Genomic DNA, 16,164 nt, shown 5'->3' with positions numbered 1-16,164 from the left:
CATCTATTGTGTCACTATATACTTGTATATACTCTTACATATCATCCACTGAAGGAGCTCTGGTAGTTTATATATACTCTTACATATCATCCACTGAAGGAGCTCTGGTAGTTTAGTGGTTACCAATCGGGCTGCTAATCTCACGGTCAGCATTTCGAAGCTACCAGCTGTTCCATGGGAGAAAGATGAGGCTTTCTGCACCCGTAAGGATTTACAGCTTCGTTGTAAATTGTTGTGGTGCTCATTGTTGTGGTGGTGATTAAGTGTCGTTAAGTTAATCCCGACCCAAAGCAACCCTGTATAGAGTTTCCAAGGAGCAACTGGTGAGCTTGAACCACCAACCTTGCAGTTCAAACGGCTTTGCAGTCTGGCTCATTAACCCACAGCGCCACACCAGGACCCATGTATAGAAGTTTTTTATTGAACTTTTTATTAGAGAGGTTTAGGGTGGAAAGGAAAATATATAATCAGGATATGTGTGAATGATCTTTTCATTACCTGTAAGATCCAAGTGACTGTGAGCAGAAGGAATTCTAGTTGAGTACCTTGTCCTACAAGCCTAAGAAATTATTTGAGCTCATTTTTTTTTTTTTAACAATATCGACTTTGTAGGATAAGGACAAGGTCAGTGGTTCAAGCCCACAAGGCATTCTGAGGAAGAAAGATGAGACTTTCAGCTCCTGCAAAGATTCACAGCCTCAGAAACACAATTCAGGGTACTACAATTTGAAACTGATTCCATGGCACTTAACAACAACAAAGTTATTTGTTAAATAGATCATAGTAAAATTCTGAAAACTCATTGTTGCTCAGTGCCAATGAGTTGGTTCAGACCCATAGCAACCCCCTGTACAACAGAACAAAACTGCCCAGTCCTCTGCCACCCTCACAATAGCTACTACACTTGAGTCTGTTGCTGCTACCACTGTGCCAACCCATCTCATTGGGGGTCTTACTGGGTTTTGATGACCCTGCATTTGACCAAGCATGATGTTCTTCTCCAGGGACTGAACCTCTCTGATAATATGCCCGAAGTATGAGAGATGAAGTTTGGCCATCCTGACCTCCAAGGAGCACTCTGGCTGCACTTCTTCCAACACAGATCTGTTGGTTCTTTTGGCAGACTGTGGTACTTTCAATATTCTCCTCCAACACCATAACTCAAAAGCATCAATTCTTCTATGGTCTTCCTTTTTCATTGGCCAACATTCACATGCATATGAAGCTATTGAAAATACTCATTAGTAGGAAAACTATCCAAATGGAAAACATTTACTGTAATTTGTCAAATGCAACCATAAGGAAAACTCCTTTTCAGTTTTCTTAACTCTCTACAATTTTTTTAGAAAAATGATAAGTTTTCTATTACAAATCAATGACATGTTTTTCTATTATCTAATTCATAAAACATTTTCTATTACCTAATATGCATCTTTCCTGTGGAACTAAGGCCTTTCCCACCTCCTTTCTTTCATCAGAACCACACCTTTCAGTAGCCAAAGACAAAGACCAACTCAAGTCCTTTGTCTCACACCTTGTCTGCCATTAGAGTGTTTGGGCACCAAGCTCCCTCAGTTCTTTCTGTTTCATAAACGTGTGCCCGGGTCTCTATCTCTCCCCTCTCTACCCACTACCATCACCTTAGTTCTGCATGAGTCCATTTGCTCCCTCCCGTTCCAGTTTGTCTGTCCTCCACACCACTGTCATCTCCCTGAGTCCCACAGTGACTGCCTCTGCTCAGAGACCTTCATTGGCTCCCTACTGCTGCTCCTGGAGTCAATTTCATATAGTCACAGAAGACATCCATCCAATGCCCCCGACCTCAATTCCTGGCTCTTCTGCGACACTTTGTCTTCATGAGCACTCTCTTCCTCCTCTCAAAAACAAAATGCAGTCCCTGTACCACTTTCATAATACACCACCACACATACTACTTCCCTTATAGTTACACCTGTGTGTGTCACTCCTAAGGTACTGTAGGCTGTTGTCTATATTTCTCCAGTGTTCATTTCCTACTGCTCCAGTCTAATGCACTTATTAGAGACCTCCTGTGACTCACATGCACAGATGTATGTTCACAAACATACACTCAGACACACACATTTACAAACAACTAGTCACAGACACGCATAAGCACACACAGAAACTCACGCGCATATAGACACACACTTTCATTGAATGTACGAGGACTTGAGTCCTAGGCTGGGTACTAGAGACACAACACAGCAGGTCTGGACCCTCCAGGACCTTGCAGTGCAGTGAGGGGGGCGCAGACCAGTCAACAAGTCCTGACATCCCAGGATGCTAAATACCACAGTGGAGGAGGGCAGGGTGATCTAGGAACTGCACATCTGAACACCAGGGAAGCTTCTCACTAGAAATGCCCCAATTGGGACCCAGAGGCTGGGGTGGTGTTAGCCAAGTGAAGGTGGGTTGGGAGGGGAGCCAGTGTAAGGCTGGGATGTCACCTGTGGTTGGCTCTTACAGGGAAGGAATGGAGTTGGCTAGGGGCTTGGAGCTTCCAACAGACTCCAAGAAGAGAGCTAAGGAGCCCTGGCGGCACCATGGTGAAGCACTCAGCTGCTAACCACAAAGGTAGGTGGTTCAAGCCCACCAGCTGCTCCTCAGAAGAAAGATGTGATGGTCTGCTTCTCTAAGAGTTACAGTCTTGTAACTAAGGAGTAGCTCTACCCTGTCCTATAGGGTCACTGTGACTTGATGTACACATACATCATCATCATATATATATATATACATTGTTGTTAAGTGCCATCGAGTCAATTCAGACTCATAGGAACCCTGTATAGAGTTTCCAAGGAGCAGCTTGGTGGGTTTGAACTACTGACCACGCTGTTTAGCAATCTAGTGTTTACTCTTTAGCAGCACACCAGGACTCCTATGTAAATATGTTGTTGTTGTTGTTGTTAAGTGCCGTCGAGTCGGTTCCTACCCATAGCGACCCTGTACATGGTTTCCGAGGGTGTAAATCCTTACGGGAGTAGAAAGCCTCATCTTTCTCCCGTGGAGCGGCTGGTAGTTTCGAACTGCTGACCTTACGGTTCACAGCCCGATTCGTAACCACTACGCTACCAGAGCTCCTTATGTAAATATAGTTGTTGTTAAGTGAGTGCCGTGGAGTTGGTCCTGACTCACAGTGACCCTGTGTAGGTTTCCCAGGAGATAGTCGTGTCAGCGGGACCCTTCTGAGTGAATGAGTCATGGGGCTGAGTTTTTTCTGGTTTTCTTCTTTTTCCATGTCTGTAGTAGTTTAAATTACTCTAAACGAACTGAAGGCAAATAACAAAACCATATATTTTTGCTCCATGTATCATTTTTCAAGGAGCCGTGGTGCATAGTGAGTTAAACATTGCGCTACTAACTGAAAGTTTGGTGGTTTGAACCCACCAGCCGCTCCTTGGGCGGAAGATGACACAGTCTGCTTCTGTAAAGCCCACAGCCTTGGAAATGCTCTGGGGTATTCTGACTCTATCGTATAATGTTACAAAGAGTCAAGATCCACTTCATGGCAGTGGGTTTGGGGTTTTAGTAGGTTAAGCGCTGTAGGATAAGCACTTAACCAAAAGGTTGGTTTGAACCATAAGGTGGCGGTTCAATTTCACCAGCTGCTCCTCAGAAGCCCTATACAGGGTTGTTATGAGTTGCAAATGACTCAACGGAACTTAGCAACAGCAACCATTGTTCATTTAAAACCAAAACACACGAGGATAGCATTTCTGAAGGGGATTTTATTCTTGATAAATCCCAAGGTTATCTTATTCTATTTATAAGAGAAGTGAAAGGGGTTATATTTATTTTCTGAGATGTGTGTTCAATGGCAGTAATCCATTAAAGCATAGGATTTCACAGAGCTACCAAAAACAAAAAAAAAGCTTTTGTTCATATTTCAAAGATGCTAGAGTTCACCTCCCAATAAATATATTTAGATCTGAATTTCAGAGGTCTAGAATTTTTCATAAAGGGTCTATATACTTGAAATCTCTCTCTCTCTCTCTTTGTTAAGGACCTGCCAAATCCAGTGTCTTTTTTTTGTTCCAGATTATAGCCAGGGTTTTAGTTGAACATCACTCTTGTCAATGTTGTGTGCCTGCAAGTGGATTCTGACTTGTAGCAAGTCCATGTGACAGAGCACAGCTGCCCCGAGGGGTTTTCTGTCCTGTGGTCTCTATGGGAACAGGTCTGCAGGCCTTTTTCCTGCAGAACTGCTGGGTGAGTTCTAACCACCAAGCTTTCCACTTGTGCCATCAGGAATCTTTGGAAGTGCCAGCTTAACAGTAAGCGTATTTACTGCCTGTTGTTAAATGCTGTTGAGTCAATTCCAACCCATAGTGACCCTGTATAGGGTTTCCAAGGAGCAGCTGGTGAGCTTGAACCGCCAACCTTGCAGTTCAAATGGCTTTGCAGTCTGACGCATTAACCCACAGCACCACACCAGGACTCTACATTTACTGCCTTGGTACCACCACATTCTTACTGCTGACTTATGCATCTGAGATGGTAAGATGTGTGCCTTTTCTCACAGGTGTGAACTTGCCGGCTTTCCTCATCATTCTGTCTGCCTACATCACTGTGTTCTGTTCCATCCAAAAGACCGCCCTGCAGACTGCCCGCGGGAGGAGACACATTGCAAGAGAAGTGGCTGTGGCCAACCGTTTCTTTTTTATAGTGTTCTCTGATGCCATCTGCTGGATTCCTGTATTTGTCATGAAAATCCTTTCCCTGTTCCGGGTAGGAATACCAGGTCAGTCTCTCCTCTATTGTTTACAAGAACCTTGAGACCTGTCTCACCCTTTGCTGGATGAGGTCAGAAACAAGATTAGCAGTGGCTTCAGTGCTGTTTCCTGTTGTGCTTTATCACTGGTATCCTGAGATAGAAAGAGTCCTGGGGGCACAGGAAGTTAGCAGTCTGGCTCCACCAGCGGCGCACAGGAGAAAGATGAGACAGCCTCCTTCCATAAACAGGTACAGTCTTAGAAACTCCAGGGAGCACTTCCATCCTGTCCTACTGGGCAGTGATGGCTTGGAATCAACTCTACAACAACAGAATTTTGAGTTTATTTTCATATTGGGAACTGGGTACTGATGACATAGCATAAAAATAATATTAATAAAACAGATAAAATAATGCCAAATAATTTCAAGGAAAAAACAGGAGCTAAGGTGATACTCTGGTAGTGTAGTGGTTACAAGTCAGGCTGCCAACCTCAAGGTCAGCAGTTCAAAACTACCAGCAGTTCCATGGGAGAAAGATGAGGCGTTCTGCTCCCATAAAGATTTACAGCCTCGGAAACCCTGTGCAGGGTCGCTATGAGTCGGAACCGACTCCACGGCACATAACCACAACAACAAGGTGACACTAGAGTCCCTGTGTGGTCATTGTTTTCATTAGGTGTCTACAGTTGGTTCCTACTCATAGTAACCCATAGCACACAACAGAAGGAAACACTGCCTGGTTGTACGCCAGCCTCACAATCATTACTGTGCTTGAGCCACTGAGACATCCATCTCATTGAGGGCTTCCTTTAGTTCACTTACTCTCTACTTAACCAAGCATGATATCCTTCTCCAGGGACTGGTCCCTCCTGATGACGTGAGACAAAGTCCCACATCTAAGGAGCATTCTGGCTGTATTCGTTCAGGACAGCTTTGTTCATTCTTTTGGCAGCCCATAGCATTTTTAATATTCTTTGCCAGTACCGTAATTCAAAGGCATCAATCTTCCTTCAGCCTTTCTTATTCATTGTCCAGCCTTTGCATGCATATTTTGTTGTTGTCGTTAAGTGCTGTCAAATCGGTTCTGACCTGTACCGACCCTGTATAGGGTTTCAGAGGAGTGACTAGTGAGCATGAACCGCTGACCTTGTGCTTCCACATGACTTTGCCATCCAGCGCATCAACCCACAGTGCCACACCAGGACTCCGATTGACAATACTGTGGTTTGAGACTGACCTGCCTTAGTCTTCAGAGTGACATCTTTGCTTTCTAACACTTAACAGAGGTCTTTTGCAGAAGAGTTTCCCGATGTAATATGTCATTTCATGTCTTTCCTGCTGCTTTCATGGGCATTGATTGTTGTTACGCCTTTCAATATTCTTCTTCAACAGCAAAATACACATGTGTCAACTCTTCTATGGCCTCCCTTATTCATTGTTCAACTTTCACACCATGGTTTGGGTCATGCACACCATAGTCCTCAAACTTATATCTTTGCTCTTGAACACATTAAAGAGATCTTGTTCAGCTGTTGTTAAATTTCGTCAAGTCAATGTCGACTTAGAATGACCCTATAAACAACAGAATGGAAGACTGTCCAGTCCTGCCATAGCCTCACAATTGTTGTTACATTTGACCCTACTGCAGCTGCCCCTGGACCTCTACACTGGGGCTCTTCCTCGTCGTTGACTCTCCACTTTGCCATGCATGATGTCCGTCTCCAAGGACTGGTCCTGATCACATGTCCAAAGTATGAGATACAAAGTCTCACCATCCTGGCTTCGAATAAGCATTCTAGCTGTGCTTCTTTCAACACAGATTTACTTGCTTTTCTGGAAGTCTACGGTACTTTTAGAATTCTTCTCCAACACCATATGCATCAATTCTTCTACAGTCTTCTTTATTCACTGTCCAACATTCACATGCATATGAGGCTATTGAAAATACCATGGCTTGGGTCAGGTGCACCTTAGTCCTCAAACTGACATCTTTGCTCTTGAACACTCTAAAGTGATCTTGTGCGGCAGATTTACCTAATGCAATAAATCCTTTGATTTCTTGACTGCTGCTTCCATGAGATTTGATGGCTGATCGGAGCAAAATGCAGTCTTTGACAACTTCAATCTTTTGTCCTTTTATCATGACATAAATTACTAATCTAGTGGTGAGTATTTCTGGGGGGTTTTTTGTTTTTTGTTTTTTGTTTTTTTTTCTTACACTGACATACAACCCATACAGAAGGTTGTGGACTTTGATCTTCAGCAGTATTTTAAATCCTGTTCACTTTCAGAAAGCAAGTTTGTATCATCTGCATCTCTCAGGTTGTTAATGAGTCTTCCTCCAATCTGGATGCCATGTTCTTCTTCACATAATCCAGCTTCTTGGATTATTTGCTCAGCATACAAATTGGATAAGTAAGGTGAAAAAATACAGCCCTGGCACACCTTTACTGATTTTAAACCATTCAGTTTTAAACCATTTGCTCTGTTTGAATGATTGCCTTTGGGTCTACATATAGATTTCTTGTTACCACAACTAAGTGTTCTGGAATACTCATTCTTCAAAATTTTATTCATAGCTTGTTGTGATCCACACAGTCAAAAGCTTTTACATAGTTAATAAAGCATAGGTAACAATCTTTCTGGAGTCCTGGTGTGGCGCTGTGGGTTAATGTGCCAGACTGCAAAGCCATTTGAACTGCAAGGTCGGCGACTCAAGCTCACCAGCTGCTCCTTGGAAGGCCTATACAGGGTCGCAATGGGTCAGAATTGACTTGACGGCACTTAACAACAACTATGATCTTTCTGGTATTTTCTCCTTTCAGCCAAGAATATATGATATCAACACTGATATTTCTCATTTCACATCCTCATGGAATCTGGCTTGAACCTTTGGCAATTCTCTGTCAATGTACTGTTGCAGTTGTTTTGGGATTATATTTAGCAAAAGTTTACTTACATGTGATATTAATACTGTCCAATGATTTCTGCATTCAGTTGGGTCTCCGCTCTTTGGAAGGAGCACAAACATGGATCAAATCAGTTTGCCAGGCAGCTGTCTTCCAAATTTCCTGGTATAGATGAGTGTCTCCAGTACAGCATCAGTTTGTTGAAAGATTTCAATTTGTTCTTTGCCAGTTCCCAGAGCCTTTTTCTTTGCCAATGCCTTCAGTGCACATTAGACATTTTCCTTCAGGTTCTTGAGCATATGCTACTGCTTGAGATGGCTGAACATAGGCCACTTCTTTTTGGCACAGTAACTGTATATATTCCTTCCATCTTCTTTTGACACTTTCTGTATCATTCAAATTTTTGCCGTTAGAGCCCTTCAATATTGACAGTTGATGCTAGAATATTTCCTTCAGCTCTTTCATCTTGAGAAGTGCTGAAGGTGTTCTTCCCTTTTGATTTTTTTATCTCCACATCTTTGCATATTTCATTACTATATTTGACTTTGTCTTCTTGAGCTGCCCTTTGAAAATTTCTGTTCAGCTCTTAAGCCTTGTCATGTTTTCCATTTGCTTTAGCATCTCTATTTTAGACAGCAAGTTTCAGAGTACTTTCTGACATCCATTTTGGTCTTTTCCTTCATTCTTGTCTTCTTAATGGCCTTATGCTTTCTTCCTGTATGATGTGCTTGATTACATCCCATAACTCTTCTGGGTTTTGGTCATTAGCATCTAATGCATCAAATTTGTTCTAGAGATGATCTCTAAATTCAGTTGGGATATGTTCATGGCTTTCATGGACTTGTTTTAATTTTCTTCAGCTTTAGCTTGAATTTATATATGAACAATTGATAGTCTACCCCACATTCTGCTCCTGGCTTGTTTTGGCTTTCCCACCGGCTCTTCTCACAGATATAGTCAATTTGATTTCTGTACGTGTCATCCTGTAAGGTCCGTGTGTATACTCATCTTTTATGTTGCTTAAAAAAGGCTTTTGCAATGAATAAGTCATTGGTCTTACAAAATTCTATCATGTGATCTCCAGCATCATTTCTGTCACCAGGACCACGTTTTCCAATTATTGATCCTTTGATTTCCAATTACCAGTAATTATCAATACATCTTAATGCATGTTTGATCAATTTCATACTGAAGAAGTTGGTAGAATTCTTCAATTTCATGATAACTCCCTTTAGTGACTGGTTGTAAATTTGAATAAGAGTTGTATTCACTGGTCTTCCTTACAGGCATATGACTGTTATCCTAGCACAGACAGCATCGTACTTCAAGATGGATCTTGAAATGTTTTTGTGAAGATGATTGCAACACCATTCCTCTTCAATCTGTTGTTGCTGCCTTAGTCAACCATGTGACTGTGGGATTCAAAATGGTCAATACCAGTCCATTTAACTCATTAATGTCTATTTTTATGTATTCCATTTCATTTTCGACAACCTTCAAATTTCTTAGATTCGTACATTCCGTGTTCGGATTACTAAGGGATGTTTGCAGCTGCTTCTTCCTGTTTTGAGTTGTGCTTCATCAGCAAATGAAGGCCCTGAGAGCTTTGCCCCACCCACATCATGAAGGTCAACTCTACTCTGAGAAGGCAGCTCTTCCCCAGGTGTATTCTGAGTGCCTTCCAATCTGAGGGACACTCTGACAAGGGAACTAGAAGAGGAAAATGTGTCTTGTTAAAACGTTCTTGGGCCAGTGTCCTTCTGCACATGTAGTTTAGAGCTTTGAGGTTTGCCTTAAACCCCCTCAGGAACCAAAAAAGAAGTCTTGATCTCCTTGGGAGAAGCCCCTTCTCCTCCTTTTTCTTTTTTAAGTTTTATTTAGCTTTTTGTTGAGAATTGTTGTTGTTGTTGTTAAGTACCATCAACTTAGTTCCGACTCATAGAGACCCTGTACAGGGTTACTAAGGAGCAACTAGTGAGTTTGAACTGCCGAGCTTGTGGTTCAAACCCACCTTTATCCCACAGCGCTGCACCAGGGCTCCTTTGTTGAGAATATACACAGCAAAACACACACAAGTTCAATAGTTTCTACGTGTACAATTCAGTAACACTGAGTCCACCCTTCATGTTGTGCAGCCATTCTCAAACTCTGTGTCTGAACTCCTTCCCTGTGAACTTGAACTCAATGCTCCCTAAGCTTCCTATCGAATCTTTCGAGTTGCTTTTGTCAGTTTGATCACTGGACAGATGTTTAAAAGCACAGTGCTCAAGGCAGTCATTCTTTATTAGTAGAGCTAAACTGGTACTTGGTTTTAAGAAGACTTCAGGGGATACTTTTGGTTTAAGATCTAAAGATGATCTTTATGAGAGTGGGTGAATCACTGAGCCTTCCTAAGCCTCCTCTTTGAGAGTTTACACATGAGACGTAGGAGGGCTGGGAGCCAATCAACTCTGCTGACATCCCTTTACAGCACTTACATCTGCATTCACCTGAGGGTCTTGGAAATTGTGATGGATTAATATCAGAATACAGATATAAGTACTATGAAGAGGGGCCATCAAGTCAAACCCAACTCGTGGTAACCCCACGGGACAGATTAAACCTGCCCATAGGGTCTTCTAGGCTGGAATCTTTAAGGGAGCAGATCACCAAGTCTTTCTCCTACAGAGCATTTGAGTGGATTTGCACCCACAACCTTTCAGTTAGCTGCTGAGTGCTTAACCATTGTGCCACACCTGTTACTGAAGTTCAGAGAAGTTATGTGACAGGCCCTTGAATTGAACGGCGTAGAGTTTTCAACAAGCTGACAGAAAATGTTAATGATTCAGACCTCTCCCTCAAAAGAAACATTGCAAAGTCAGATTTGTTTTACATGTGTTTACTACTTCAGATTCCATATTCATCTTCCTCCCCAGGCACACTCACTTCCTGGATGGTCATTTTCTTCCTTCCGGTCAACAGTGCCTTGAATCCAATCCTCTACATGCTCACCACCAGCCTCTTTAAGGACAAGCTGAAACAACTGCTGAACAAGCCCTACAGGATGTCAGTCTCCAAAACAAAAACAAAAAAGTCTATCAATGCCCATTGTGTGGACAGATCACTCCGCATCACTTAAACCTGGGATGTTGAACAAGATGACCCTCGAGGTTAGTACAAGGAGACAGATTCCCTAGGAATGGGTTGGATTGTGGGTTCTCTTTCAACAGACAAACTACAACAAGAAACTAGGACAAGGTATATATATCTACCAAATAATCTTCTAGTTATTGTTAAGTGCCATTGAGTTGGTTCTGACCCATAGCAAACCTGTATAAGGTTTCCGAGGAGCAGCTGAGCTTGAGCCACTAACTTTGTGGTTCAAACCGACTTTGCAGTCCAGTGCACTAACCCACAGCACCACACCAAGACTCCCACTAAATAACAGACAACTTTATTAAACAAAAAGACCAAAACGTGAAGCTATTGTTTCTCAGCATCTCCTCCATCTAGGTCTACATACTTCTGAACATTCCCATCTCTCTAACCCTTTCCTGAAGCATTCTGGGCTCTTTGATTTACGCCATGGCAAAACAGCAGTTAGGGCATTCTTGTGGGACTCAAATTGTGTTCCTTTTCAATGTTCTTTGAGTTTGGGGGGCAATAAGAAGACTCAAAGGGCAAGATCAGGACTGTACGGTGGATGGGGTAAGGTTCCCAAAGCAATTCTCCTAAGACAACACTTGCCATTCTCTGAGAATGAGCAGGTATGCTGACATGATGAAAAAATAGTTCCTCTTCAGCACAAATTTCCTGGACTTTTTCTCAGCAGTGCAGTTTTCTGTTTTCTGAAAATATATTCATAGTAATCCTCCATGACTGCACTCTGGCCTCTGAGAAAAATCTATCAAAATGACCCCTTTAAAATCCAAAAAAAACCAGTCTCTATAACCTTCTGACCCAAGCCACAGTATTTTCAATAACTTCATATGCATGCGAAAGCTGGACAGTGAATAAGGAAGACGGTAGAAGAACTGATGCCTTTGAGTTATGGTGTTGGAGGAGAATATTGAAAGTGCCATGGGCTGCCAAAAGAACCAATAGATCCATTTTGGAAGAGGTGCAGTCAGAGAGCTCCTTGGAGGCCAGGATGGCCAAACTTCGTCTCTCATACTTTGTACATATTGTCAGGAGGGACCAGTCACTGGAAAAGGATATCATGTTTGGTAAGGTGGAAGGTCAGAGAAAGAGGAAGACCCCCAACGAGATGGATTGGCCAAGCGGCAGCAGCGATGGACACAGGCGTAACAACAGCTGTGAGGTTGGCGCAGGACTGGCCAGTGTTTCCCTCTGTTGTGCATAGGGTCACTATGAGTTGGTGCCAACTTGATAGCACTTAACAATCATGATAACACAATATTCTGAGTTCACTTCTCTGCCTTGAATTGAACTGGCCCAGATGATTCCCCTCAGAAACCACAGTTTCAGTTGGACTTCTTCTTTCATGGTGCCCAAACGAGGCTAAGACAAGTGTGTTCCTGAGAGAACTTGCCCGCAGCTGTTCAACAATCGTTTGAACACATTTTGCTGGGAATAATCCCGTGTGTGTATGAACTGGAACCTGAGTAGCAACATTGTTTTCACTTACCCTCCTCCACCTTCTGACTCATAATGAACTGGGTCACTGAGTTGGAACCGACTCGATGGCACCTAACAACAACAATTCGTACGCTTTTCTGTAGATGGTATGTGCAGAGCCTTTACTTTCCCCAACCACAAGTCTTTCTGCGTGGAGAGAATGACACGATGCTACAGCCAATGCAGGCTGTATTTATTGTCAGCTGTGTTCAGGATGCTGCCTGGGTGTGCTGCTCCTCACCTGTCCAGACCTGATGTACAGTCGATGCCCACTGACTGATAAGCAGTTGATCTGTAACTGGTCAGCTCTAACAACCTTCCAGAGAATGCCCACATCGGGCACCATTACACAGGGTCAACAACTGGCCATCAGATCAAACCATTCACATCACCTAACTCCAGTGTGGCCATAAGACCATAAGCCTCCTGTCTCTTGCCTTGATTTCTCAGTATCAGGCCAAACCATCATCATCCTGCTGAAAAGATGCAAAGGATTTCTGAGATGTTCCCTGACCTGGAGTCCCACTTTACGGAGGCTGATGGATTAGCAGCTGTGAACACAGGACATCACGTTAGTGCCCAATGTCTCATGTCAGACTTAACAGCCCTAGCTAGTGGTGCAGTGGTTAAGCACTCATTCATTCAGTCAACAGTCTTTGCATACCTGCTTGGAGACAAACACTGTTTGTCCAACAAGATCACCCTTGGTGGAGGTGGTTATGTGCCGTGGAGTCGGTTCTGACTCATAGTGACCCTGTACAAGGTTTTTGAGGCTATAAATCTTTACGGGAGCAAAAAGCCTCAACTTTCTCCCACAGAACAGCTGGTAGTTTTGAACTGCTGACCTTGTGGTTCACAGCCCAATTCGTAACCACTATGCTACCAGAGACCACCCTTGTTGTTATTGTTGTTAGGTGCCATCGAGTTGGTACCGACCCATAGCGACCTTATGCATGGCAGAACGAAACACTGCCCAATCCTGGGCCAACCTCACTGTTGTTGCCACACTTGAGTCCATCGATGCTGCCACTTGGCCAATCCATGTCACTGGGGGTCTTCCTCTTTTTCTCTGACCCTCCACCTTACCAAACATGATATCCTTCTCCAGTGAATGCTCTCTCCTGACAATATGTCCTACTTTGGAAAGGCGAAGTTTGGCCATCCTGGCCTCCAAGGAGCACTCTGGCTGCACTTCTTCCAGCACAGATCTGTTGGTTCTATGGGCAGCCCATGGCACTTTCAATATTCTCCTCCAACACCATAACTCACAAGCACCAAATCTTCTACATTCTTCCTTATTTTTTTGCATGCATATGAGGTTATTGAAAATACCGTGGCTTGGGTCAGGTGCACCTTAGTCCTCAAGCTGACATCATTGCTCTTCAACACTTTAAAAAGGTCTTGTGCTGCAGATTTGCCTAATGCGATACGTCAATTGATTTCTTAACTGTTGCTTCCATAAGTGTTGATAGTTGAGCCAAGAAAAATGAAGTCCTTGACAACTTCAATCTTTTCTCCTTTGATAAGAATGTTGTTTATTGGGCCAGTGGTGAGGATTTACAGGGAAATTCACATGCAGGTGAAAGGGCCATTAAAGACAATGATGGGACTTCCTTAGAGTCCTCTTAGGTCATGCCTCTGCTTCCTGTCTGATTTTTGTGATTAAGCAGACTTCTGGTGTGGCGCTGTGGGTTAATGCTCCAGACTGCACAGCCATTTGAACTACAAGGTCGGTGGTTCAAGTTCACCAGCGGCTCCTTGGAAACCCTATGCATGGTCACTATGGGTCGGAACCGATTCGAAGGCACTTAACAACAACAACAACAATTCCTCACTGAGGCTTCTCTGTATAATCTTTCCTCCACCTTTTCCAAAGCTTTGCTGGCATTTCATGCCTTTTTCTCTCCCTCTCTCACAACACACATGCGCGCACACGTATTTGTTGTTGTTGTTGAGTGCCATTGAGTTGATTCCAGTTCACAGCAACCCTAGAGGACAGCGTACATCTGCTACTTAGGGTTTTAAAGAATGTGAATCCTAACAGGAACAGACTGCCACATCTTTCTCCCGTGGAGCGGCTGGTGGGGTCGAACCCCCACCTTGTGGTTAATAGCAGAGCACTTAACCACTGCACCATCAGGGCTCCTGAGATGAAGAAGAGAGGAGGATGAATGTAGTGGGAAGCTAAATAAGAAGAAAGCACGAGTGGGCGGCGGGGGGGAGGCAGACACAGAAACAGATATAAAGGCCACGTCAGAAGAACAACACAAAGGGTTGTTGTTGTTGTTAAGTGCCATCGAGTCGGTTCTGACCCGTAGCGAGCCTGTACAGGGTTTCCGGAGGAGCAGCTGGTGAGCTTGAAACAGCAACCTTGTGATTCAAACAGGCTTTGCAATCCAGTGCATGAACCCACGGCACCACACCAGGACCCCACACAAGGCGTGGTGAGGTAAGAAAAGGTCTAGAATTGTCTCAGTTATGTTGGAAATGTTTCGAGGCGTCTCCCTTAGTAATAAAGTTAGTTTCATCAAGCTCCATTGCTTTCTCATTTTAAAGCCTTCTAACCCCTGCTCATCACACATGCACTAAATCAGTCACTTTATTTTGGTTTCAGGAATGGTTCTGAGGGATTTCACAATGCTGATGTTTACTGCAGACGATATAGTTTTCTGAAAGAGGTCATCCTCAGAAACTGCAGATGTGAGGGTGAGAAATTGGGGATGTGTGACCAGGCAGAGAAGATAGGTCTGTCTGGTCCTCATCCTCAGACGATGGTGCCTCTAACTCCAGTGGTATTTCTCATGTCCAGCAAGCTCATTGATTTTGATGGATACGTTTTAAGGCAGAAACCAAACCCAACCCATTGCTCCAGTAGACTCTGACTCCTGCCGATGTTAGAGGTCAAAATAGGACAGTCCTGGAGGCCACCCAAGGTGGCCGTGTTTAGGGGAGCAGATGGACACATCTTTCTCCCTCAGAGCGGCTGTTGGGTTAGATGCACCACTGCGCCACCAAGGTACCCTACAGGCCAGCACACACCCCTTTATGTGTTCCCCACTCTGCTTCTTTGTCTCATGGTCAATGTCCTATCTCTTTCAATCGATATCTCCCCCTGTCTAGACAGTGATTGGGGTGGTGTTAGGAGATCGAGGGCCAAATGGGCACGTGCATTGATCGTATCAGGAAGCCCTCTGGTAGATTACTTGCCTTCTATGCTCTAAGTGCTGGAAATGGACAGCAGACAGTAGCAGGCTGACAAGCTAGCGCCATATAACATCAGAACCCTAATAGAGACACATTGCAATTAAGCAGCAGAGAGATGGCCACAGGCTTCCTCAAAGCCTTTCATCTACAAGGCCATGCATTAATCCTTTATGAATGCAGGAATTTAAAGATCCAGCACACCAAGACACCTTACTAAGCTGGAATGGATTGACTTGGCAATTCACCTACTTGGAAGATAACTGAATCAACCAAAAGAATAAATCCCTAAAGTTTTAAAGGTCTCTAAGGAACCAGACAGGAGTCCTGATGTGGAACTACAGAATAAACACTGGAGTGCTAACCAAAAGGTTGTTCGTTCAAACACACCAGATGTTCCTTAGAAACTTTCTACAGGGTTACTGTGTGTCAGAACTGACTCAATGGCACTTAACAACAAAGAAGGAAAAAACAAACAAACATATTCCTGGTGCTGCAGTGGATTAAGCATTGGATGGCTAAAAGTTGGCAATGAAAACCCACCATGGGAACCATGGAAGACAGATGAAGCTGTCTGCTCCTGTAGAGATGGAGAGCATAGGAAACCATTCTTCTCTGTCCTGTAGGGGCGCCATGAGTCAGAATAATAAAAATAAAAATGAACTGCTGCTCCAAGATTTATGAATTAAAAGTCAAAAACAGAGTT

General features: G+C 43.6%; 1 protein-coding gene across 1 annotated transcript in view; it reads left to right on the top strand.

The window, feature by feature from the left end:
* Positions 1-15,431, top strand: part of LOC102816916 (relaxin receptor 2-like) — a 109,250-nt gene extending 93,819 nt beyond the window's left edge. The window contains 4 exon segments of the mRNA XM_006832035.1: positions 4,541-4,759; positions 10,556-10,701; positions 10,703-10,789; positions 15,378-15,431. Of these exon segments, the coding sequence (XP_006832098.1) occupies positions 4,541-4,759; positions 10,556-10,701; positions 10,703-10,789; positions 15,378-15,431 (506 nt within the window).
* The last annotated feature ends 733 nt before the right edge of the window (positions 15,432-16,164 follow it).

This window comes from Chrysochloris asiatica, unplaced genomic scaffold (assembly GCF_000296735.1).
Source record: "Chrysochloris asiatica unplaced genomic scaffold, ChrAsi1.0 scaffold00005, whole genome shotgun sequence".
Classification (NCBI taxonomy): Eukaryota; Metazoa; Chordata; class Mammalia; order Afrosoricida; family Chrysochloridae; genus Chrysochloris; species Chrysochloris asiatica.
This window is presented reverse-complemented; position numbering and strand designations above follow the sequence as displayed.